The sequence below is a fragment of the Chlorocebus sabaeus genome, chromosome 23 (genome assembly GCF_047675955.1).
Source record: "Chlorocebus sabaeus isolate Y175 chromosome 23, mChlSab1.0.hap1, whole genome shotgun sequence".
NCBI classification, from domain to species: Eukaryota; Metazoa; Chordata; class Mammalia; order Primates; family Cercopithecidae; genus Chlorocebus; species Chlorocebus sabaeus.
The window spans coordinates 49315475-49342983 of NC_132926.1; the positions used below are offsets into that span (position 1 = coordinate 49315475).

At 38.9% G+C, this 27509-nt stretch overlaps 1 protein-coding gene across 5 annotated transcripts in view; it reads left to right on the forward strand.

Annotated features, from left to right (window-relative positions):
* The first annotated feature begins 1461 nt into the window (after positions 1-1461).
* KIF3A (kinesin family member 3A) overlaps positions 1462-27509 on the forward strand; it is a 50140-nt gene continuing 24092 nt past the window's right edge. For all 5 annotated transcript variants that reach the window (XM_073010702.1, XM_073010703.1, XM_008014379.3 and 2 more), the window contains exons 1-9: positions 1462-1620; positions 4519-4792; positions 12985-13129; positions 13277-13361; positions 17164-17269; positions 21269-21408; positions 21809-22006; positions 22324-22498; positions 27167-27265. In XM_073010702.1, coding sequence (XP_072866803.1) covers positions 1615-1620; positions 4519-4792; positions 12985-13129; positions 13277-13361; positions 17164-17269; positions 21269-21408; positions 21809-22006; positions 22324-22498; positions 27167-27265 — 1228 coding nt within the window. In that variant the 5' untranslated portion in view covers positions 1462-1614. The remainder of the gene's footprint in view (positions 1621-4518; positions 4793-12984; positions 13130-13276; positions 13362-17163; positions 17270-21268; positions 21409-21808; positions 22007-22323; positions 22499-27166; positions 27266-27509) is intronic.

The window sequence follows — 27509 nt, forward strand, 5'->3', positions numbered from 1 at the left end:
ATGGTGATAGGTACTATGGAGAAATATAAAGTAGGCAGGGAAAAAAAAAAGAGTTGGGGCTGAAGGTTGGAATTTTAAATAAGGAAATCATATTCGGGTTCACTGGGATTATGTGAACAAAGACTTTCTGGAGGAGGTGAGGGGGTCAGGTGGTTATTTAGGGAAAGAACTTTCTAGGCTGCCTGGGTTTGGACCTGGGCTCTGTCATTGTTTGTATATACGACCTTGGAAAAGTTATTTAATGGTCCTGTGCCGCCATTACTTTATCTGTAAAATAATAATAAATAGTATCTATTTCAAAAGGTTATTGTGTGGATTAAATGAATTAAAAAAAGAAAGCATGCAGAACAGTACACTGGCACTATGTAAAATGCTTTATCATTATTTTCATCAGTTCCTACTGCAAGCTCACAGCCCTTGCATGCTAAGATGGAAGCACAACGGGAATGTTGGTGATACAAGGAGGCCAGGTGGGGCTGGTGCAAAAGAAGCAAGAGGGAGGATTGTAGGGCTTGTGGCTTTAGCTTTGTAAGATGGGAAATCAATGGAGGGTTTTGAGCAGAGAAAAGAGAAGATCTGATTCATGTTTTAGCACCAGCACTCTGGCTCTTGTCCAGCACACTGAAAGGGGACAAGGACACAATCAAGGAAACCAGTTCTGAGCGATTGTAGTAATGCATGTGAGAGACGATGGTGGTGGGAGAAGTGGCCAAATGGTTCCACTACGAAGACAGATACAACAGGCTGTATTTAAAGATAGAATATTCATACACATGAAAGAGCTTGCAGTTTTGACCTGAGCAGTTGTCGGAATTAAGCTCCCACATATTGAGACGAAGGAAGTCTGAGAAGGATGAGAGGGAGCCCTTTTTAATTTTTTAATGGGGGTGGAGTGGGGTAGTGGGGCGACTGATGGGGGATCAAGATTTCAATTCTGGACATGACTAACTTGAAATGCCCATTACACATTCAAGTGGACTGGAAAGAGGATGGACGGATCATTGGTTCTTTGACCAACACGTATAAAAATCCCACTCTGTGCCAGGCTCTGTGCAGGCTCTGGAGATAAATGTGAAAATACTAAACAACCTCCTTAAGAGCTCGCTTTCTAATGGTAAGACGGGTCATGAGGAAGTTAGCAATCAAGCGAGGTCAGGTAGGTGAGGTCTTTAACTCTTCGGATGAGAGAAAATGTACAATTGCTATTACTGATTTTAACATTCCGGGTATTGCAAGGACCAGCAGAGGGGCCTAAGAGCTGCTTCTCCTCCCAACCCGGGGCTGCCAGGTTATCTCCGCCTCAGTGCGGGGCACATTTCTAGTGCAGCAGAATGGCAGCATTGCGCACGCGCGGCCTCTGTCTGGAGTCCTAGGAGATGGACTCGGAAAGCCTCCGCGCAGGCGTAATTCAAGGGCCGTGAGAGTCTGAGACTGGGCTTGGGGCGGGGCGAGCTCAGAATGCGGCTGCGCACTGGGCGCTCTCGCCCGGGAAGCCGCAGTCTCGAGAGCGTTAACGAGGTGCTTCGATAGTCTCTGGCCAGCCTTTCTGCGCACCCGGTGTCGTTGCGCTGTACCCCGGGCGGGGACGTCCGCCGGGCACGGGAGGGAGCCAAGATGCCGGTGAGGAGAGTCGCTTCGCCTCTGGGGTTTCTTCTCATCCTCGCGGCCTGGCCCGGGGGCGCGGCCGTTGCCATGGAGGCGCGGAGCAGGCTGGCGGCCTGGGTGGGGCGGGGCAGGCTCGGCGGTGCGGCGGAGGTGGTTGGAGAGCCTGACTAGTCAGCCCCGGGGCCGCGGACGTCCGGCTGGCCTCGAGAGGGGCCTGGGGGCAGGCCCTGCCGCCCTCGTCGTTGCTGCGTCCCGTGGGGCCTGCGCCGCTTATCAAAAAGGCGCTGTGCTGGAAGATGCTCTCTGGCTCGCAGCCCTGCCTGCTGAGCGGGGCGTCTGGAGGTGGCCACGGAGGGTCTCTTTGGATGCTCCACACCTCGTGAGGCCTTTGCGCCTCGGAGCAAGCTCAGGAAAGCAGCGGAGCGAAGGCTGCCTGCCCCTATTGACTCCGACTCTCCTAGCCTGGAGCTGTCATTTCTCTTGTGGCGCTTTAGCTTATGCAGAATGAAACCTGTAGGTGTCTTTGTATGTGTGGCGGTGTTATGTTTATCTTCCAGGATTTCACAGATTGTTATCGTGAACTTAATAATGGGGCCTTGTAAGACCCCTTGTTAGGGGTCATGGAGGAAAATTGAGCCATGGCCGCTTATTTAGTGGTTGTGAAGCCTGGCATAATTATTTAATCTGTCTGGGTCCTTAGTTCCCAAGTAAACTTTACCTCATGGGGTGGTTATCCGCGTGAAATAATGCACAGGAGACTAGAAGGACAGTGCTTGACATTTAAGATTAAACGGTCTATATTTGTACCTGTTCACTGCTTTCAAGTTTTTAACTCAATAAATATTGGGCACACCAACCACTAGGCCCTGAAGATACAACATTGAGCAAAACCAGTCAGGTTCTTGAACTTGGAAAGAGAGAGGCTTGCCTTCTTGGGCAGAGGTGAAAATCATACGTATTTACAGAAATAAGACACAAAACCTTAATGAATGAAGTGGGTGGGTGTCCTACAATAGAGAGAAGTAGATTCTGGTGAATTGGAAAGTATTGCCATGTAAGATTGATGGTCTGCAGATGATAACAGATTTTTTTTTCTCCCAAGAAGAGACTTTAGAAATTATTTTTGTGAAATTTCTTAATTTTAGCAACTAATTCAGAAGCTCTTTAAATACTATGAACCAAACAAAAGAAATTTGTGGGCTGAATTCAGCCTTTTGACTACCTGTTTGCAACCTCCAGTGTAGACAGAAAGACATTAATCAAATAAGGAACAAGCAAAAGTAAAATTTGTGTCCAGGAAGGAGAGAGCAGGGTGCTCTCTGAGCCTATAAGAGTATTTGACCTAGTCAGGAAGTCTTCCCAGGTGAAGTGGCTGTTGAGTTCTGAAGGATAAGTAGATGTTAGCTAAATGAAGAGGCCACTGAAGATGGTTCTAGGTAGAAGAAACAGCACATGGAAAGGCCAGTGGTGAGGAGCCTGGTGACAAGAAAAGGCCAAGAAGCTCAGTGTGGCTGTGGCATGGATGAGCCAGGCAGAATATCTTGTGAAATAAGCCCAGAGAAGCAGACATGGGTGGAAGCCAGACCTTACAGACCACCTTAAGGATTCTGGTTTTTGTCCCGAGATCTATGGGAAACCACTGAAGAATTTTTAAGTAGGAGAGTGACATGATTAGATTTGTGTTGACACTGACTGCTATTTGGAGAATAGGCAGTAGGGCAATCTAATTAGATTCAGGAATATAGTTAGGAGGCAGTAATCCAGGGCCAAGATGATGGTAATTTAGACTAGTGTGATGAAGGCAGAGATAGATAGACGTGTATTGTACTGATATAATCTGTTACTTGTCAGTGACAATGTCAAAGTCAATGACAATGGCTTATATTTGTTTCTCTTTAATGCTTAGAAGAGAATCTGAAACAGTTGGAATTTAACAGGTATCTATTCAACTAAACTGTCCTTTTCACTTCAATAATAGGATTGTGTTTCATTATATTTTCTTAATCATAAAATTTCAGAAATAGCTGGGTGCGGTGGCTCACGCCTGTAATCTCAGCACTTTGGGAGGCCGAGGTGGGTGGATCACTTGAGGTCAGGAGTTCGAGACCAGCCTGGCCAACAAATTGAAACCTCATCTCTACTAAAAATACAAAAATTAGCTGGGCATGGTGATGGATGCCTGTAATCCCAGCTACTGGGCAGGCTGAGGCAGCAGAATCGCTTGAGCCTGGGAGGCAGAGGTTGCAGTGAGCCGAGATCATGCCACTGCACTCCAGCCTGGGTGACAGAGTGAGACTCTGTCTCAAAAAATAAGAAAAAAAACATTCAGAAATGGAAACTTTACATGCACAAATGCTCATAAGATTAGGTAATATAAGGCATTTTTCTTTGCCATTAGACTTTCATTTCTGTCTTTATCTTATTGTTGTCTTCTGTAGAGAAGGCATATATGGATGTATTACATAATAAAAACCATTTTACAGATGCATAATAGGGGATAAAACTAAAGTCTCGGGGGAAACAGAGGGCCTACTATATTCTTGAGTTAAAGTTGTTAACCGTAGTCACATGTGTTTTTCTACAGGCAGGAAACGCTGGGTCAGAGACTTTTGTGCAGAAAGACAATCTAGAATATACTGGTTCAGTTTCTGCTTGTACAGCCTTTGCCACAAATGTAAACTAGATTTTCTCTCCCTTTTATGTTTTAAAAGAAACTATTTTCCTTTTTATATCTTTTAATAAACTTTTCACCTATATGTAAGATCTTTAATTGCATGTAACAAATACTTACGAAGTGTTTAATGTGTGCGAGGCACTGAGGTGGCAAAGTAGCCTTTTAAAATTTATACATTTAATCTGTTGAGGGTAAAAATAAATGTTCTTTTCATTATTTGTAAATATTATCTCCAACAGATCAATAAATCAGAGAAGCCAGAAAGCTGCGATAATGTGAAGGTTGTTGTTAGGTGCCGGCCCCTCAATGAGAGAGAGAAATCAATGTGCTACAAACAGGCTGTCAGTGTGGATGAGATGAGGGGAACTATCACTGTACATAAGACTGATTCTTCCAATGAACCTCCAAAGACATTTACTTTTGATACTGTTTTTGGACCAGAGAGTAAACAACTTGATGTTTATAACTTAACTGCAAGACCTATTATTGATTCTGTACTTGAAGGCTACAATGGTAAGTGAATATTTACTTTTTAAAAAACACCCTTATTGAGACATAATTAATGTGCCATAAATTCACCTATTGCAACTGTGCAGTTTGATGAGTGTAGTAAATGTATACAGTTATGAAACCATCATCAGAATCCAGCTTTAGAACACCATTGTCATCCCCAAAAGTTCCTTTATATCCGTTTGCCGACCCACCCCCAAGCAACCATTGATCTGCTTTCTGTCACTGTAATTTTGCCTTTTCTTGAAATGTCATATAATATGTCACCTTGTTTATCTGTTTTCTTTCACATCAAATAATGTTTTTGAAGTTTATCCTACTAGGATTTTCATAGGGATTGTGTTGAATTGTCATTCTGACAATATTGAGTCTTCCAGTCCATGAACATGATACTTCTCTCCATTTAAAACGTTGAAACATTAATTAATTATGGACAGGGTCTTGCTCTGTTGCCCAGGCTGGAGTGCAGTGGTGCGGTCATAGCTTACTGCAGCCTTGAACTCCTGGGCTGAAGCTCTCCTCTCCCTTCTGCCTCCTAAGTAACAAGAACTACAGCTGTGCACCACCACACCTGGCTAATTTTTTTGTTTTTGTAAAAACTAGGTCTTGCTGTGTTGCTCACTCAGGTCTCGAACTCCTAGGCTCAAGGAATCTCCTGCTGAGGCCTTTCAAAGCACTGTGATTTCCCATGTCAGCTACCATGTCCAGCTTCTCTCCATTTATTTATGTCTTAATTTCTCTCATCTGTATTTTGTAGCTTTTAGTGTACAAGTCTTGTACTTGTTTTGATTAATTTATTCCTAAGTATTTTTTTGATGTTATTGTGAATAGGATTGCTTTCATAATTTCAATTTTGGATTGTACGTTCCTAATATATAGAGATGAAGTTGATTTCTTTAGGTAGCTTTTGTGATAAAATTCAAATATCAAATTTATGATTTTACAGTTCATAGGTTTTTAGTTCATTTACAATGTTGTGCAGCTGTCACCACTGTCTGTTTCCAGAACATTTCTATCACTCCAAAAAGAAACCCTGTATCCATTAGCAGTCACTCCCAATCCATTACCACCTCCCTTCCCTCAACCCAGCAACTACTAATTTGCTGTCTATATCTATTCTATGAGTTTGCCTGTTCTAGACATTTTCTGTAAATGGAGTTATATGCCATGTGGCCTTTTGTGAATAACTTATTTCACTTACAGTGTTTTCAAGCTTCATCTGTATTGTAACATGTAAACATATATCAGCAATTCCTTCTTTTTTTTTTTTTTTTTTTGAGACAAAGTCTCACTCTGTCACCCAGGCTGGAGTACAGTGGCGCAAGCTCCGCCTCCTGGGCTCATGCCATTCTCCTGCCTCAGCCTCCCAAGTAGCTGGGACTACAGGCGCCCGCCAATACACCCGGCTAATTTTTTGTGTTTTTAGTAGAGACGGGGTTTCACAGTGTTAGCCAGAATGGTCTCGATCTCCTGACCTCGTGATCTGCCCACCTTGGCCTCCCAAAGTGCTGGGATTATAGGTGTGAGCCACCACACCTGGTCTTTTTTTTTTTTTTTTTTTTTTCTTGCGACGGAGTCTTGCTGTGTCACCCAAGCTGGATTGCAGTGGTGTGATCTTGGCTCATTGCAACCTCTGCCTCCTGGGTTCAAGTGATTCTCCTGCCTCAGCCTCCCGAGTAGCTGGGGCTACAGGTGCCTGCCACCATGCCCAGCTAATTTTTGTATTTTTAGTAGAGATGGGGGTTTCACTATATTGGCCAGGCTGGTCTCAAACTCCTGACTTTGTGATCCACCCGCCTCGGCCTCCCAAAGTGCTGGAATTACAGGTGTGAGCCACTGCACACGGCCAGCAATTCATTACTTTTTATGTCTGAATAATATCGTATAGATATATCATATTTTGTTTATCCATTTATTAGTTGATGAACATTTGTTGTTTCTACTTTTTAGCTATTACAGATAATGTTACTTTGAACATTCTTTTACAGATTTTTGTGTGAAAATATGTTTAGTTTCTCTTGGGTATATACCTAAGAGTGGAGTTACTGGGTCACATGGTAACTCTTTAACATTTTGAGGAGCTGCCAAACTTTTCTACAGTAGCTACACCATTTTCTCTTCCCATCAGCAATGTGTGAGGTTTCTGATTTCTTCACATCTTTGCCAGCACTTGTTATTGCCTTTTTGATGACTGCCCTCTTAGTACCCACAATTGATTTTTGTATATTGACCTTTATCCTGCAACTTTGCTAAACTTGCTTATTAATTCTAGTACTTTTTTTATGTTTTGGATTTTTTGTAAATTTTGTAGGATTTTCTCCATGTTAAGAATATGTTGGCCAGGCACAGTGGCTTACGCCTGTAATCCCAGCACATTGGAGGCCAAGTCAGGCGGATCACGAGGTCAGGAGTTCAAGACCAGCCTGACCAATATGGTGAAACCCTGTATCTACTAAAAATAAAAAAATTAGCCAGGCATGGTGGCTCATGCCTGTAATCCCAGCTACTTGGGAGGCAGGGACAGGAAAATCACTTGAGCCCTGGAGGCGGAGGTTGCAGTGAGCCAAGATCACGCTACTGCACTCCAGCCTGGGCGACAGGGCAAGACTCTCTCAAAACAAACAAACAAAAATGGGCCGGGCGCGGTGGCTCACGCCTGTAAGCCCAGCACTTTGGGAGGCCGAGGCAGGAGGATCACGAGGTCAGGATATCAAGACCATCCTGGCGAACACAGTAAAACCCCATCTCTACTAAACAAAATACAAAAAATTAGCCGGGTGTGGTGGCGGGCGCCTGTAGTCCCAGCTACTCGGGAGGCTGAGGCAGGAGAATGGCGTGAGCCCAAGAGGCGGAGCTTGCAGTGAGCCGAGATCGCGCCACTGCACTCAAGCCTGGGCAACAGAGCAAGACTGTCTCAAAAAAAAAAAAAAAAAAAAAAAAATGTCGTTTGCAAGTAAAGACAGTTTTTACTTTGTCCTTTCCAGTCTCCTTAAATTTATTTTTGTTACCTGATAGCACCTGGAGACTAGAACCTCCAGTAAATGTTGACTCGAAATGGTGAGGGTGGACATTTTGGTCTTGTTCCTGATCTTAGGAAAACTGCATTCATTCTTTCACCAGTATGATGATGTCTGTAGATTTTAACAGATATCCTTTGTAAGTTTGAGGAAGTTCCCTTCTGTTCTTAGTTTGCTGAGAGTTTTTGGATTGTATATTGGATTTTGTGAAATATCATTTTTTTCTGCACCTATTGAAATAATTTTTTTTTAAAGGTTTGTTAATATGGTAAATGACATTGATTGATTTTTGAATGTGAAACTAGCTTTGCTACTTGGTCATGATGCATTGTTCTGTTCATATATTGTTAGATTTATTTGCTAAATTAAAAAAAATTTTGGCATCCATGTTCATGAGGGATGCAAGTATGTAGTTTCCTTCTAATGCCTTTTTCTGGTTTGGGTATTGTGATAATGCTAGTTTCATAGAATGAGTTAGAAAGTATCCCCTTCTTTTCAGTTTTCTAGAAGAATTTGTTTAGAAGTGGTATTATTTCTTAAATGTTTGGTAGAATTCATCAGTGAAGCCATCTGGGCTTGAAGTTTTCTTTGTGGGAAGGTTTTCGACTATTGATTCAATTTCTTTAATAGACATAAGACTATTCAGATTATGTATTTTTTCTTTTCCTTTTTTGTCAGGGTCTCACTCTGTTACCCAGGCTGGAGTACAGTGGCACAATCACAGCTCCCTGCAACCTCCACTTCCTGGGCTTAAGCAATCCTCCCACCTCAGCTTCCCCAATAACTGAGACTACAGGTGTGTGCTACCATGCCTGGCTAATTTTTTTCTATTATTATTATTATTTTTTCTTGAAACAGGGTCTCTATCGCCCAGGCTGGAGTGCAGTGGTGTGATTGTGGCTCCCTGTAGCCTCTACCCCCCGGGCTCAAGCAGTTCTCCCACTTCAGCCCCCTGAGTAGGTGGGACTATATGTGTGTGCCACCACACCATGCCCAGCTAATTTTAATTTTTTTTTTTTGGTAGAGATAAGAAACTATGTTTCCTAAGATGGTCTTGAACTCCTGGACTCAACCAGTCCTCCCATCTCAGCCTCGCAAGGCACTGAGATTACAGGCATGAGCTACCATGCCTGGCCAGGTTATCTATTTTTTCTTTTCTTTTTTTTTTGAGACGGAGTCTTGCTCTGTTGCCCAGGCTGGAGTGCAGTGGCGCAGTCTTGCCTCACTGCAGCCTCTCCTTCCCTGGGTTCCAGCGATTCTCCTGCCTCAGCTACCTGGGTAGCTGGGATTACAGGCACACGCCACCATGCCTGGCTAATTTTTGTATTTTTAGTAGGGACAGGTTTCACCATATTGGTCAGGCTGGTCTCAAACTACTGACCTCAGGTGATCCGCCTGCCTTCGCCTCCCAGAGTGCTGGGATTATAGGCGTGAGCCACCGTGCCTGGTCAGTTTTTTCTTAAGTGAGGTTGGTAGCTTGTCTTTCACAGAATTAGTCTGTTTCATCTAAGTTGTCAAACTCATTGGCAAAAAGTTGTTTATACTATTCCCTTATTATTCTTTTGGTATGTTGAACGTACTGGTATAACTTTTCTCATTCTTGATATTGGTAACTTACTATTTTCTTTTTTTCCTGATTAGTCTGACTAGAGGTTTATCAATCTTATCAGTCTTCTCAGAGAACCAGCTTTTGGTTTTATTAATTTTTCTTTCTGTTTTTATGTTTCCTATTTCATCTATTTCTGCTCTGATCTTTATTTTTTTTTTTTCTCTTACTTACTTTGGGCTTACTTTCCTCTTTTCTTTCTACTTAAAGTGGAAGCTGAGGCCATTGTTTTGAGACCTTTTTTCCTAATATGGGAGTTTAATGCTATAGATTGCCACTGAGTGCTGTTTTAGTGTCATCCTACAGATTTTGACATACTGTGTTTTCATTTTCATGTAGTTCAGGATACCATTTTACCTCCTGATTTCTTCTTTGATCCTAGGTTACTTAGAAATGTGTTAGTTTCCAAATATTTTTAGATTCTCTAGAGATTTTCGGTTATTGATTTCTAACTTAATCTCAGTTTAGTTAGAGAACAACTTTATGTGCCTTGAATCTTTTTAAATTTATTAAGACTTGTTTTATGACCCAGAATATAGTTTTTCTTTTAGTTGTTGTTTTTTGTTTGTTTTTGTTTTTTTCAAGACAAGGTCTCACCCTGTCACCCAGGCTGGAGTGCAGTGGCACTGTCACGTCTCATTGCAGCCTCAACCTCCTGGGCTCAAGTGATTCTCTGGCTTCAGCCTTCCCAGTAGCTGAGACTACAGGCACATCCTACCGTGCCTGGCTAATTTTTTTTTTAAATTTAGTTTTAATTTCAATTAAGTTTTTGGGAACAGGGGGTGTTTAGTTACATGAATAAGTTCTTTAGTGGTTGTTTCTGAGATTTTGGTGCACCCATCACCCAAGCAGTGTACACTGTACCCAGTGTGTAGTCTTTTATCTCTCACCCCCCTCCCACTCTTTCCCGAGTTCCTAAAGTCCATTGTATCATTCTTATGCCTTTGCATCCTCCTAGCTTAGCTCCCACTTGTAAGTGAGAATATACGATGTTTGGTTTTCCATTCCTGAGTTACTTCACTTAGAATAATAGTTTCTAGTCCCATCCGGGTTGCTGCCAGTGCCATTATTTCGTTCCTTTTTATGCACACCTGGCTAATTTTTAAAATTTTTTGTAGAGATGGAGTCTCACTGGGTTGCCTAGGCTGGTCTTGAACTCCTGGGCTCAGGTAATTCTCCCACCTCAGCCTCTCAAAGTGCTGGGACTGTAGCATGAGCCACGGCACCCAGCCCAGAATATAGTTTATTGTTTTTATTTATTTATTTATTGTATTTTTGAGACAGAGTCTCACTCTGTCGCCCTGACTAGAGTGCAGTGCTACTGGCTGGAGTGCAATGGTGCAATCTTGGCTCACTGCAGCCTTTGCCTCCCAGGTTCAAGCAGTTCTTGTGTTTCACCTTCCCAAGTAGCTGGGACTACAGGCGTGCGCCACCACACCCGGCTAATTTTTGTATTTTTAGTAGAGGTGGGGATTCACCGTGTTGGCCAGGCTGGTCTCAAACTCCTGACCTCAAGTGATCCGCCCTCCTTGGCCTCCCAAAATTCTGGGATTATAGGCATGAGCCACCCTGCCTGGCCATTGTTTATTATTTTTAAATAATATTAATAATAATAAATAGTGCCTATCTCTTAGGATTGGGATGGAAGTTAAATAAGAATGCAAACATAACTGGGAGGTACAGCTGTAATCCCAGCTACTCAGGAGGCTGAGGCAGGAGGATTCTCTTGAGCCCAGGAGTTTGAGGTTGCAGTGAGCTATGATCATGCCACTGCACTCTAGTCTGAGTGACAGGGCAAGACCTCATCTCTTAAAAAAAAAAAAGAAAGTAAAGTACATGGCCTATCACATAGCAAATTATCAGTAAGTGACAGCTGTTGTCCTTACTGAATAGACACATTAAATTGTTAAATAAAAAATAAAGCTTATTTTTTATTTAACAATTTAATGTATCTATTCTGAAATGCAGTCTATGAGTTCATGATATTTTCCACTTCTTTGAGTGTAGTGTTATATTCCTAATAGCAGAGTTTGAAATATTCAGTCAGTTTGAAAAAATTGAGACTTTTTTATTCCTGTGTGTGAAAAATGGCTTCTGGTATGATTCATTTATTTTCACAGAAAAGTCTGAAAAGTATGTTATGATTATTTTCACAAAAAAAAGTCTGAGAAAAGTTGAGGTTAACTGAATAGAGTAGTAATAGTTGAGGAACCATTTTCATATATGCCATCACATCCAAGGCTATCTTCTCTTACTATACTGTGTCCTGGCCAACTACTCCAGCCCTCTGTTTCCCCACATCTACCCTTGCTTTTCTCCAATTTTTCATCCACAATATAGCCATAGTGATCATGATGTCACTCCTTTGATTGAAAAATCATTCTGTGGCTTCATGTTGCTTTTAGGATAAGGTCTAAAAAGTTTAATATGGTCCTTATTACACTGTGTGATTATGGCATTGTCAGTTTCTCTAGGTCTGCCTGTATCCACCTTCCCTTTCTATCTGTTTCTTCCATTCTGGTCTCATTTCAGTCCTCAAAATTTCCATTCTTTTTCTTGCCTCTTACTGTCCACACTGTTCCTATCTGGTTCTTACTTGTATTTCAGATCTAAACCTTACCTCTTCTGGAAAGTCTTCCCTGACCCTCTCTCCCTTTTTCCCACTACAATTCCTCTGGCCAGTTGATGTCCCTGACTCCCATCTTGAAATCTGTGTTTCTCATTCTGAATACTCATTATCATGATAAACCCAAGAATATACATATCATAAGATTAAGGATTGCGTTTGTCTTGTCATTCTGTCTCTAGTGCCTAGTACAATGCCAAACTCAGGTGTGGTAAATATTTGTTGAATGAATGAATTTAGGTATTTAGAAAGTTGAGATTTTATCTGTAATTACCTGTAATAATTGTATTGTCATCTTTTTGTTAACTCTGTTTCTTACAGTTGTTACTTTAAAACAATTGTTTAAAAATACACTTATTTTAGGACTAAGAAAAAAAGCTATCATTTTACTGATACTTTCTATGAGATGTTGTGTTGGTTACTTGAAGGAAATTGTCTCATTTGGTTCTTACTATCAGTGGCGAGTTTTCTTATCCCCATTTTACCGTTGAGGAGACAGTCTCTGGGTAGATAACTTGTCCAAGGTCAGTGGCTAAAAAGTGGCAGATGTGATTTGAGACAGGTCTTTCTGCTCTAGAGCCTGTATTCTTTTGCTGTGCTTATAATACCTTCTCCAGTTTAATGTCCACAATAAGTACTTTATATACACATGATAAGAAATGTCTCATAATTAGATACATTGGAAGATTTTTGCATTTAGGGCTTGGGATGCTTTTTATTAATTATTAGGGATATCTCTCATTGACTCTGGTGCTGTAACAGTGCTTTGTGCATGTGGTACAGACTACACAGTGTAATTGTTGATAATAAAGGTGAAACTTGTGTGAGAATAAATTTTGAATCCAGGGAAGAAATTACATCACAGTGTCAAAGGAATTAATTTTAAGAGCTATTGTTCTATAGCATTAGACTTTAAGAAGTAACTGATTCTCTTCATCATTTTCAGGGACTATTTTTGCATATGGACAAACTGGAACAGGCAAAACTTTTACCATGGAAGGTGTTCGAGCTGTTCCTGAACTTAGAGGGATAATTCCCAATTCATTTGCTCACATATTTGGTCATATTGCAAAAGCAGAGGGTGATACAAGGTAAAAGGGAATTCTTTTATTTTCTAGTATTGAGAACTACAAACACAGAAAAGGCACATAGGTATAAATTTTATAAACATGTTTTAAAATGGCTCTTACAAATATTCCACTCTCCTCGACTTTTTAAAAATGATGTTTTATTTATAGATTTTTGGTTCGAGTGTCTTATTTGGAAATATATAATGAAGAAGTTCGTGACCTTTTGGGCAAGGATCAGACACAAAGGTTAGAGGTAAGGATAATTGAAATTGGTGGAGTACTTTTTCCAAAGCAATAGAATGTTTACTAAATTAAGGTCCCCCTTCTTTTTTTAAACAGAAGTTGCTTTTTATATTTTAAATAACCTAGTACGTATATAATGTCATACATCTGCAGACATATCTGGGGATAAATTACTGAAGTAGGATTGCTGAGTCAGGTGGTAAATAATTGGTAAATTTGATATTGCTGCATACTTTAGTATTTTAAGATGTGAGACATACAGCAAGGAAAAGGTTAATCCTGGAATTTTAGTTGGATTGCATCACCGGTAAAATAGAAGAGAATAACGTATGTAGAGTAACATGTAGAACAGCAGTAGCTGCCGTTGTAGAATAGTATAGAGCATGTGTAGAACAGCAGCCAGCGTTGCTGAGCTCTTGTAATGTGATATAGGCATTCAGTGCAGTAATTGATGGTTGTTGGTAGTAGTAAATAATTAATTTCATTTAATCTTCCCAGCAGTTCGATTTCAGTGATGTGGAAACTGAAATTTAGAGGGGTTTCTTGACTTGCTCAAGGTCACATAGCAAGTGAATGGCAGTAACATCTAGGATTAAGAAGGTTGTTCTAGCAGTCTACCATCTTAGCTTGAATTCTGGCTCTGATCTTGAGCAAGTTACTTAATATCTGTGAGCCTTGGTTTGGCCGTAAAAATGGAAATAATAATGGTATCTACTTCATAGGATTATTACCAACATTAACAGATCAAAGTGTTTAAATCAATGCCTGACATAAAATAATAAATATTAGCTTTTTTTTTCTTTTTGAGTTTACTGCATAAACTGAGTTTTTGGAGCAATGTATTACAGTGTTAAGGATTGTTTGTGCTTGTTGGACCTTCAGGAAGCCTTATTCTCTGATACCATTTATATAGCAAATATAGAAACAAATTTCTTTGTTGCTAGTTTTCAACTTTAGTTCTGATTAATTCTGTGCTTTCATGTCCTAAAAAATTTGTTGTCTTATGCAAATTCTAGGAAAAAATCATTTGGAAAGAACATTTCCATTTTTGTACCAGTAATTATAGATCAGATTTATTCTCAGGAAGATTCTTGTCAATGGTTCTCAACTCTGTTAGACCCAGTGCTCCTTTCTAAATAACATATATTTTGTAATGCTCTTTGACTGTCCTGAAATAAAATTCATAAGTGACATTAATAAAATCTACCTATACACATACTTTTAAAAAAATTCATATACTACCCTACCGTAATATAAAGGAGAATACAAGTAATTAAAAATAAATTTAGGTATGTAAATGCTTAGATGTGACCACACTTGATGACATAATAAAATAGAGGCATATAGAATCAAAATTGTAACAGCTACAAATGCAGTGTCAACAGGTATGTTGTATTGTTGATCTAACCCCTTGATTGGTGTTATTGTCAATGACATGGTCTTTTAAAATAGTGACTAGCTCTTGGTAGAGTTTGGAACAAAATAAAGTACAATTCTTTCCTCAGTTTTTCTGTGTTCTCCTATTATTACTATATGGAAAAGCACTTTGTCTTTATATGTGAAATAAAGTTACATATGACAGACTCAGATATAATTATCTGGGTCTAGACTCAAATAATTATAAGTAGTTTTTTTTACCATGTGAATATCTGGTAGGACATTCAAAATTGTGTGGGACAGTTCTTCATTGGGTGAGACTGTCCCACTTATTTCAGGATATATAGTATCCCTGGTCCTTGCCTGTCAATACTACAGTGTCCTCAAGTGAACCAGAAACTCTTGTGCAAATTTCTAAAACATTCTAGGACAAGAGGGTAACTGCTTCCATTGAGATCCATTGTTATAAACTGTGTTTGTCATAGATATTGAATTCCTATGTTTTTTATGATAAAAATTCTTTGGTAGCATTTCCATCCAGTTTTTTAACTTTCACAGATTTGGAATTATATTTTCTTTCTTCATCTTTCATATTTAATCAGTTATTAGTTGAATATACTTATTAATCGAATTTTGAATTAGTATCATATAGTGATTGGAAAAGACCACGAGTCTGCAGACAGATTCGGTTTGAAGAATGTCCATTTTCAATCTGCAGTGAGAATGAATACAAAAACTGAGAGTAGTTGCTTAAAAACTTTCATAGCAATTTGACATTGGCCATGGCATCCAAGTGCATGATTTTTGTATTTTACAAAATTATCATATTACAAATATATACATCCCTTATCACAGATTTTTTGAGAAGTATTGATATAGATCAATAGTTTTCAAACCTTTTAAAAGGTGTAAAGCATTTAAACACTTTTATCAAACTAGACCTTATGTGAAAGCTCAATGTGTAAAATTCAGGAAAGCGCCCTTCTCTTTAGAACTTCTCTGGGCCTGAAGACCCCTGAACTCCTACAGTGGCCCCCTCAGTGCCACCATGGACCCTCTAGGGCTTTTCAGAGCAAGGTCTGAAATCCACTGGTTTATAGAGATCATCACACTTTTTTTTTTTCACTACTAATAAAATTAGGGCTTAATTTATATCCCATGACAGATAAAGGATTTTTCCTAATTTGTAAATTTATCTTATCAATTGTTATAAAAGGTGCACGCACACACACATACAACATTGAAAATCAACAACTGGAATGTTGAGTTTCTGCGCTTATAACTTTTTCTCCTGGAATTGTTTATCACATTTTCGTTTGTCTTTGATGTTTATGAGGTTTTCCTACCCGTGGAATGGTTTTTCCCACTGGCAGCCACAGACTTCTGCCTCAGTTTCACTTTTCATTCTGTTGGTTTGTAGAGGTGACTCTGAACCTTCAAAGTGAATTTTGTTTATACAACGCCACTTGTATTTTAGGTAAATCCATCCTAAATACCTTTTTCAAATTTGGTTAAAAATTCTCATAAGGTAATTCACAGAAAGATCATATTTTACCATTGATACCATAGATCTGATTATTTCCCTCAGTTGCTTGAAGTTCTCCAAATTATTCTTACCATAAAGACCAAAAACTATTCTAAACTTGTCTCTGCCTTCCTGTATAACCAGATGTCTCACCTGTTTTTCCCTGTTTCCTGCTCTCTCCAACCACATTGTCTTTTTCGGTTTGTTGTTAAGTGCCTAGTTTTTTCCTTTTTTTTTTTTTTGAGACGGAGTCTGGCTCTGCCGCCCAGGCTAGAGTGCAGTGGCCGGATCTCAGCTCACTGCAAGCTCCGCCTCCCGGGTTCACGCCATTCTCCTGCCTCAGCCTTCCGAGTAGCTGGGACTACAGGCGCCCACCACCGCGCCCGGCTAGTTTTTTGTATTTTTTAGTAGAGACGAGGTTTCACCGGGTTAGCCAGGATGGTCTCGATCTTCTGACCTTGTGATCCGCCCGTCTCGGCCTCCCAAAGTGCTGGGATTACAGGCTTGAGCCACCGCGCCCGGCCTAGTTTTTTCTTATTTCAGGGTTCTTGCACATTTTCTTCTTCTCCTACCTCAATTGACTGTCTGCCTCCTTTTTATTTAAAGAAATTTTAGCTTAAACATCATCTTGGGGAATTTTATCCTATCTCCTTAACTAGCTTAGTGTTCTGTACTTTTTCTGTATTTTTCTTCGTGTCATCACAATTGAAATAAAATAATTTTTGTGTGTACTTCTTCATTTGTATGTTCTTCCTATAGACTGACACTCCATGCATGTAGGAACAGTGTCTATCTTACTCATCGCTATATCCCCCCCGTCTAGTAGAGTGTCCAACACATAGGAGATCCTCAATAAATAACTGTGGGAGAGTTATTGATATAGTATGAAGTCTTAATTTTTTTTTTTTAGGTTAAAGAAAGACCTGATGTGGGAGTTTATATCAAAGATTTATCAGCTTATGTGGTAAATAATGCTGATGATATGGATAGAATTATGACACTAGGCCACAAAAATCGTAAGTATAGTATACATGTAATTGTGATTAAGCATCTGTGTGTTGAGTATGCTGGTTTAGAAGCAAATTTGGTATGGCATTTTGCCCTGTAGAGACTGAAATTTTTAGGTTTCTTGAAAACCATTCCACTTTGATTATTTACCGTGTAGAGAGCATATATGAATGAAAGATAGCACAAATCATTTTCCATGCCAAGCAAAATTTTGTTTCTTTTTAGTAGTGCCAATCTATGCAACTCTTACACAGCTGTCTCTTAGTAGCTATAATAGTAAAATTGATAATGTTTATTGAGCTCTTAGTGGAGAGTGTTGTGCTAAGTGCTTTATAAGAATGCTCTCTTAGTCCTCACAGGAGACTATGAAGATATTAAATTCTTACTTTATGAATGAAGAAAGTGAGACTTAGTTTAAGTAACTTGTCTAAGTACTATAACTACTAAGTGGTAGAGTGAGTGATCACACCTAAGCTATAGCCATGCGTGGTGGCTCATGCCTGTGATTCCAGCAACTCGGGAGGCTGAACTGGGAGGATCATTTGAGGTCAGGAGTTTGAGACCAGCCTGGGCAATAGGGAGCCTCTGTCCTAAAGAAACACACCTGGAAGAAACCCAGAAAACCTAGGCCAGTAGTCTGCATTAAGTAGGCACTATAATGCTTCCCTTTTGTTGACAAGCAAAACAAAATTTAAAAAATTACGTTCTTTTTAGTAATTGTGTCAAGTTTTTAGTCTAAAGAGTAAGAAGCTTCAGCGATGTTATACAGATGCCTCAAACCTAGTACTGGTGATGCAGCTAATAGCAATTAGAAATTAGAGGTGAAAAGGCCGGGTGCCGTGGCTTACGCCTGTAACCCCAGCACTTTGGGAGGCTGACGTGGGTGGATCACTTGTTTAAGACCAGCCTGGCCAACATGGTGAAACATCTCTACTAAAAATACAAAAATTAGCTGGGAGTGGTGGTGGGTGCCTGTAATCCCAGTTACTCGGGAGGCTGTGGCAGGAGAATCGTTTTAACCAGGGAGGCAGAGGTTGCAGTGAGCCGAGATCACGCCACTGCACTCCAACTTGGGCAACACAGCAACCAAAAGAAAAAAGAAAAAAAAAAAGATTAGAGGTAAAAGATGAGAAATAGGAAATGAAAAATTTTTATAAGTTTCTACGACTTGACCATAGATCTATCAAACCCAAGGAAATCAAACAAAAAAACTTCAAAAATTGATTACATTCTTATGAACCAATTAATAGAAAAAGACCAAATCTTAATAGAAAAATTAGGGAAAAATATGTATTTTATTTGTAGAAGAACTAAACACAGCAATAAGTATGTGAAAGGCTCTTTAACTTCACAAGTAATCAGGAAAATGCTAAAATGAGAGAGAGAGAGATGTTTCACCCATCAGATTGGATGAAGGATATGTAGGTTGGTGAGACTTTGAAGAAGTGGGCACTGAGGATGAAATATAAATTGGTACAGCCTGTTTGAAGGGCAATGTTAACAGTATCTGTTGACATTTTAAAATACATTCCTTTTGACTCTGTGTTTCTAATTTTAGACATATTCTGGAAGATATTTTCAGATGTAACAATCTAAATAACCGTCAACAAAACACTGATTATGTAAATGATGGCACAAAAATACCATAGACTGTAATAAAGCTGTTAAAAACAATGAGTTAGGCTGAGTGAAGTGGCGCATGCCTGTAATCCCAGCACTCTGGGAGGCCAAGGTGGGCAGATTTCCTGAGCTCAGGAGTTTGAGACCAGCCTGGGCAACATGGAGAAACCCTGTCTCTACTAAAAATACAAAAAAATCAGCCAGACGTGGTGGCTTATGCCTATAATCCAAGCTACTTGGGATGCTGAGGCAGGAGAATCACTTGAACCTGGGAGGCAGAGGTTGCAGTGAGCCAAGATAGCACCACTGAACTCCAGCCTGGGCAACAGAGGAAGACTCTGTCTCAAAAAAAAAACAAGAAAAAAAACAGGCTGGGCATGGTGGCTCATGCCTGTAATCCTAGCACTGTGCGTGGCCAAGGTGGGTGGATCACTTGAGGCCAGGAGTTTGAGACCAGCCTGGCCAACCTGGTGAAAACCTGTCCTAAAAATGCAAAAATTAACTGGGCGTGGTGGTGCGCGCCTGTAATCTCAGCTACTCAAGAGGTTGAGGCTGGAGGATCACTTGAACCTGAGAGGTGGAGGTTGCAGCGAGCCGAGATCGCACCACTGCACTCCAACCTAGGTGACAGAGTGAAATCCTGTCTCAAACGAAACAACAAAAAAAACCCAATCAGTTAAATGTGCCTGTACAGACCTGGAAGAATTTCAAAGTGCGTTTGTCAGTGGGGGAAAAAAGCAAATTGTAGAACAGTGTGTATGTACTGCCTTACCCCATTTATTTATATGTGAAAAATTGTTAAACCATATATTTATTTGGGCACTGTGTGTGCGTTTGTGTCTACATATGTGTATATAAAATACAAAATGAAAGGACAGATAGTAGTGGTTACCTTTAGGGAAGGAGAAATAAAATTGGGGAAAAGGAATGTCAGGAGTTTTCACTTTATACTTTCTGTATGCTTTTATTTAAAAAAATTTAAATACCAGAAATATGTTAATTATTGGTTATTTAATTAAAAATTGTTAACACAATATTTCATTCATAGAATGAAATTAATTTAATTCTCAGGTAGTTAGTGGGAACTTTTGGTCTCTTCATTGAAGAGTACCGCTTTAATGTTTAAATTCTAAGATCAAAGCTTGCATAGAAAAGTTCTGCATGAATGTATAGTAGGAAGATAATTTTGGCACTGAGTAAAATTAACAGTGCTTTTAAAATACTTTGGAATTTAAGAAAAAAGCTAATACAGGTCTATTGTAAAAAAACATGTTTTTTGTTTACACAATGTGTTCATATATTTACACATATGCAAATACTTTGCATATTTTGAACGTATTTTTTGTTTTACAGAAGTAGGATTATGTATTCTTTTCTAACTTGCTTTTATTTTTAATTTATATGTTATGGACATTTTTCCATGTCTTTAGATCTACCTTTTTTTTTTTTTTTTTTTTTTGAGACGGAGTCTCGCTCTGTCACCCGGGCTGGAGTGCAGTGGCCGGATTTCAGTTCACTGCAAACTCCGCCTCCCGGGTTCACGCCATTCTCCTGCCTCAGCCTCCCGAGTAGCTGGGACTACAGGCGCCCGCCACCTCGCCCGGCTAGTTTTCTGTATTTTTTAGTAGAGACGGGGTTTCACTGTGTTAGCCAGGATGGTCTCGATCTCCTGACCTCATGATCCGCCCGTCTCGGCCTCCCAAAGTGCTGGGATTACAGGCTTGAGCCACCGCGCCCGGCCCTAGATCTACCTTTTTTTTAATGCTGCACTGAATATTGTTGTATTATCTAACATATACACGCAAGTGTTCCTGTGGTTTATATGCCCAGAACATAATTCTTTTTTTTTTTTTGAGACAAAGTCTTACTCTATCACCCAAGCTGGAGTGCATTGGCGCAATCTCAGCTTACTGCAGCCTCCACCTCTCGGATTCAAGTGATTCTTGTGCCTCAGCCTCCCAAGTAGCTAAAATTCTTGCCCAGCTAAAATTCCCTTTATTATTATTATTTTTTACTTCCTACAGTACACCAGCTTGCATTATTCTCTTTAGACGGCTAAATCAGCAATACTTTTTCCAATTACTTAATACGTTTTTTTTGGGTGTAACTAGTAGTTACTTTTTAGGCAGTATTACTTGGGATTGAAATTATTTTTTGCTAAAGTTACGTCTTTAGTATGAGAAACCTTACAAATTCATTTGTTATCAACAAAGTATAAGATAAATTTCATGTAATGGCTAAGTACACACTCATGCCTTTATGGTTTAGGCATGCTCTCTGGCTTTTGATTGTGATAAAATTAAGTATTTTAAACTGTTCGGGGTGTTTAATAAATTTTAAAGGTACTCTCTGTCACACTTTTTAAGGATTTCCTTTATTTATTAAAGGTTCTGTTGGTGCAACTAATATGAATGAACATAGTTCCCGTTCCCATGCCATCTTTACAATTACTATAGAATGCAGTGAAAAAGGCATTGATGGTAACATGCATGTCAGGATGGGGAAGCTCCATCTTGTAGATCTTGCTGTAAGTAACAGGACGCTGCTTAAGGAATAACTCTTTCTTGTGATCCATTTATTTTATAAATGAATGAAAATTGAGGTGAAAAGGTGTAATTTACGTATGATTTTTAAGTTGTTACTTGTGTATGTTTATTATTTATTATGGAACATTTTAAATGTAAATGAAAGTAGATAGAATAGTATAGTGATCCCCCATACACTGATCACCCAACTCCAACAATTAGTTCATGGCTAATCTTGTTTCATGTACTCTCACCCACTTCTTCCCTTCCTATATTATTTTGAAGTGAATTCAGGCATCATATCAGGTTTTTTACTGTTACATTACTTTTTAACAAAACCTTGGGAAGAATATTCTATTTTTTCAAACATTTTAGCTTTACTTTCATCTCTGTTTTTGCTAGGGTTCAGAAAGGCAGGCAAAAACTGGAGCTACTGGACAGCGCCTAAAGGAAGCTACAAAAATCAATCTTTCACTTTCCACCCTTGGTAATGTAATTTCTGCCTTGGTTGATGGAAAAAGCACTCATGTGCCTTATCGTAACTCTAAATTGACTCGTCTTCTTCAGGATTCCTTAGGAGGAAATTCAAAAACCATGATGGTAAGACTTAATTGGTGATATAGTTAACATCAGGCAAATTTAAGATTCTAATTTATGCCAATAATTGATATGTATCACATTTTTTAAACTTGATTATTTTCCCTTTTTTTGACTTGTGGTTGTCCTTTCTGTGGTACACGCATGTGTATTAGCCCATAATAGTGTCGTTTGGAAACCCATGTGGTTGACACTCTCATTTTCAAGAAGGCCAAGGGTGCATATGTGCTTTAAACAGTTTTTGACGTATTTGTAATGGTAGTGTTAATTTTAACTGTGTCAAGTGTAAAATGATTTGTTTGATATTTCTAATTCAATAGTGTGCAAATATTGGGCCAGCAGATTACAATTATGATGAAACGATCAGTACATTACGGTATGCCAATCGTGCTAAGAATATTAAAAATAAAGCTAGAATTAATGAAGATCCAAAGGATGCTTTGCTGCGTCAGTTCCAGAAAGAAATAGAAGAACTAAAAAAGAAACTTGAAGAAGGTAACTGTTTCTCAAAATATTAATCTTTATATTGGCTAAAAATATGTTGTTGAACCACTAAGTGTTGTAACAAAAGCCTCCTCTATTAAACCTTTTTTGAGCCTCTAACATTGGTAGTTAAATGAATATTTCTGGAAAATGACTTGGTACTTATATACTTTTGCATTTTCATATTAAGCTTAAGTAAAATTACATAATATTTGTGTATGTGGTTTTTAAACATTCCCATGATGTTTTATAGATTTCATATGACCACTTGTTAAAGAATGAATGTTTATTTGTCTCTGTATAAGAGCAAATTCTGCCATGTATGTATTTAGGAGAAAATGACCAGAATTCTGGCATTGCAGTCAATATGAGCTCACTATTGTTTGAGGTAAAGAAAGATGTTAGACAGTCGTGAGTAAACCAAGTTTGCTATAAGGAAAAATGCATTGCATGAGGTCACCTTTACAATATCCTTTCATACCTAAATTTGAACATGAGATTCTATTTTGGAAATTCTTTTCTAACATCATGATGCTAGAAAGTTGGAAAATTTGAAGATCTTATTTATGAGAGTGAGATGCTTCCCAGGCATTAAGTGCTCAGTGATTCCTTGCACCTTAATGCAAGAAACAGATCCTTTCTGATAGGTATAGAGCTCCTTTGCGAACCAGGTAAACAGAGGGCTTTGGTTTCAAAGCACCTTTGTAGTCTGTGAGGAGACTGACTACATCAGAGGTGAAATTCAGAGACACCAGCATCACAAATGTTTAGAGAAGGTACTTATTTAGTAAACAAGTACAGTTATTGAGGAAAAGCAGTAAGAGAACTGTTAGATAATGAAATTTGGTATTTTAAATGTGACCACTAGGTGGTATTTATAGCCAGTATGTTTTAAAGATTTTTAATTTCTTAGCGATGTTAATGGTGAGTGCATACTTTTATTTTGCTGACTTTATGTTTTACATTTTTTTTGTTGTGGTAAAATATACACAACATAAAATTTATCATTTTAACCATTGTTAATTAAGTGTACAGTTAGTGGCATCAAGTATATTCACATTGTTGTGCAACTGTCACCACTCTTCATTTCTAGAACTTTTTCATCATCCCAAACAGAAACGCTGTGCCCATTAAGTAGTAACTTCCTATTCTCTTCTCCCTCTAGTCTCTAGTAACCACTGTTCTACTTTCTGTCTCTATAAATTTGACTATTCTAGGTACCTCATATAAGTAAAATCATAGAGTGTCTTCTCGTGACTGGCTTATTTCACTTAACAGAACGTTGAAGGTTCATCCATATTATAGCAAGTGCCTGAATTTTTTCCTTTTTAAAAAATTGTGGCAAAACTTGCACAACATAAAGTTTACCATTTTAACCACATTGAAGTCTACGTTTCTGTGGTGTTATGTTCACATCGTTCTGCAGTTATCTGTCTCCAGTTTTCTTCTTGCAAAATTGAAACTTTATACTCGTTAAACAGTATCTACCCATTCCTCCCTTTCCCTAGGTCCTGGCCAACAACCATTCTGCTTTGTCTGTGAATTTGACTGCTCTGGGTATCTTATGAAAGTGGAATCAGCAGGGCGCAGTGGCTCACGCCTGTAATCCCAGCACTTTGGGAGGCCGGGGCGGGTGGATCACTTGAGGTCAGGAGTTTGAGACCAGACTGGCCAACATGGTGAAACACCATCTGTACTGAAGATGCAAAAATTAGCTGGGCATGGTGGCTCTCGCCTGTAATCTCAGCTACTTGGGAGGCTGAAGCAGGAGCATCACTTGAACCTGGAAGGTGGAGGTGGCCATGAGCCGAGATCATGCCACTGCATTCCAACCTGGGTGGCAGAGTGAGACTCCCATCTCAAAAAAAAAAAAAAAAAGAAAGTGGAATCACACAGCATTTGTCTTTTTGTGACTGACTTATTTCATTTAGTATAATGCCTTCAAGGGTCATCTGTGTTGTAGCATGTATTAGGACTTCTTTTTAATTCTGAATAATATTCCATTGTGTATATACTTCATTTTGTTATCCATTCACCCACCAATGGACAGTTGGTTCCTTCCACCTTCTGGCTATTGTGAATAATGCTGCTATGAACGTGGGTATACAAATACCTGTTCAAATTCTTGTTTTACCATTTTTTGGGTATGTACCCAGCAATGGAATTGCTGGATTCTATGATAATACTGTTTTTAATACATTGCACTTTATTTTTGCTCTTATGACATTTCTTTTTATAATCCGGTTAATGGAGCTGATAATAACAACAATAAAAAAGCATAGCATTAAAAGAATAATTTTTAAACTTAAAAATTATTTTAGGCTTAAATACAACTTGCAAACATGATATGGAGAGTTCCTATCTACCCTTTACCCAGCTTCACCTCATGTTAACATCTTATATAAGCATACAACAGTTATTGAAACCAGGAAGTTTACATCGATACAGTCTTATTAACTAATCTGTGGACTTTATTCAAATTTGGCCAGTTTTCCTTCCAGTGCCTTTCTTTTCCTGGTCCAGGATACAACCCAGGATCACACATTGCATTTATTTGACATGATTTCTTTCTTTCTTTCTTTCTTTTTTTTTTGAGACAGAGTCTTGTCTGTCGCCAGGCTGGAATGCAGTGGCACAATCTCAGCTCACTGCAACCTCTGCCTCCCTGTTCAAGTGATTCTCCTGCCTCAGCCTCCCGAGTAGCTGGGAGTACAGGCACGTGCCACCATGCCCAGCTAATTTTTGTATTTTTAGTACAGACAGGGTTTCACCATATTTGCCAGGATGTTCTTTATCTTCTGACCTTATGATCTGCCCGCCTCGGCCTCTCAAAGTGCTGGGACTACAGGCATGAGCCACCACGCCCGGCCCTGTCATGCCTTCTTAATGACGATGTCTAGCACACTTGTTCTTCAGTCTTTTATAATTCCCCAGTCTTTCTTGATCTTGACATTTTTGAAGAGTACTGGTCATATATTTGTTGAATGTTCATTAATTTGGGCTTGTCTACTTTTATAATGACCCTGCAAAGTTTCTCAACTGCAAATCTATTGTTTTATTTTTCCATTTGTAATTAATAATATCTCATTGGGGATACTTTGAGACTGCAAAGGTCCTGTTTCTCGTCATACTTTCTCCTACTATTTTTAGTATTCATCAGTAGTTCTTACCTGCAACAATAATCCCGTGGCATTTGCTCAATGTTATTTTCTATTCTCATCATTTCTTCTTGGTTAATGTGTAGGATTCTATTGTGAGGAAGAGCAGCCCCTTCATTCCCATTTATTTATTTATTCAAGTATTTATTTAGATCATGGATTATAATCCAGTATTATCATTATTTATTTTGTTTCTTGAATTTTCCCAGCTTTGGCTATTAGGAAATCCTTCAGAGTAGTTCCTGTATTCTTTCAGCATGTGCTCTTCAGTGTTTTTGAGCATTTGGTTACTTTTTGGCACTACAAAAGGTTTATCTTGTGTCTTCCTTGCCCAGCCTTAAAATCATTCACTTCTCTCTGGTCCCTTTGGTAGGAGAGTGGTGTTTAGAAACCCAGTTTTGGGCATTAGCTATGCTCATTACTATCAAGATATCATTGTTTCTAAGCCCAGAGAACAAAATATTTTTCAGTGATTCCTCCTCCCAATACTCTGTGTTCCTTTCCATCTTGTACTTACAGGTACAATTATTACCTGGTTGTGATTAGGGTATATTTTACTTTTTTCTCCTCTTTTATTTTGTTAGACATTTCATATGTAAACAGTGGCATTTAAAAATAGCTAATGTGAAGATGATACAGTGCTGATCTGTTCTCTTGGCTTAATCATTCCTTTTTTATTGTTTTTTATCTTTAAGTTAATGTGTAGTTAGCACTATCTTTGTGCAAATAAGCATTTCTGTTTTTGAAAATATCTTGTGATACAGTCCTAATAGTGGGATCACTGCTACGTGACAGTTCTGTGTCTCTTAAAAATACAGATTAAGTGATTTTCTTGAAATCTTAAGCAGGAAGCTGTTTTAGAAGAAATTGTTCCTCAAAAGTGATCACATTTTTAAAGACTGAATTAGTAACTCTATCACATAATTTGTGTATGTGTTTAAAATTATACATAACTAAATGATTTGAATATTTTTATGTATTTTTTTTTGAGGCAGAGTCTCACTCTGTTGTCGAGGCTGGAGTGCAGTGGCGCCATCTTGGCTCACTGAAACCTCTGCCTCCCAGGTTCAAGTGATTCTCCTGCCGCAGCCTCCCAAGTAGCTGGGATTACAGGTGCGCACCACCACGCCCAGCTAATTTTTGTATTTTTAGTAGAGATGGGGTTTTGCCATGTTGACTAGGCTGGTCTCAAACTCTTGGCCTCAAGTGATCTGCCTGCCTCAGCTTCCTAAAGTGCTGGGATTACAGGCGTGTGCCACCTTGCCTAGCCAGAATGATTTGAAATTTTAATTGGGTCAGAATTTAATTTCTCTTTAGAGACTTTAAAAATAAAGTCTTTTTGTACATCTTATCTATGTCTGAGATTGGCATATCTGTTATACTCTCTAGGAGCATTTAAATAGTATTTAAATTTGTTGTTTGCAGTAACAAAAACCTAAGGAAGAAAGTTGATATAGGTATTGCCTAAATAGCTAATGACTTGGTACAGGATAAAAAACATCCTATTAAATTTCTGTCCAAGGAGAAGAAATATCAGGCTCTGATATCAGTGGCTCAGAGGAAGATGATGAAGAAGAAGGTGAGGTTGGAGAAGATGGAGAGAAAAGGAAAAAAAGAAGGGGTAAGTTCTGATTAGTATTCTAATTTGTAGAAATTAGGTGGTTTCACAAGGTGGTAGAGTGCATGACTTTTATTTTGCCGTTATCTGTTTAATATATTAGATAACAATTATCTAGTTGTTGTTATAACAATTAGAAGGTGTATGCCATTTACCTGGTTAACTTTGCATTTATTCTCCTGTATTGATCCGTTTATAGCTGACTTTGAATATATGTTCTGTTTTTTAGAATTTAGAATTTTAAGAC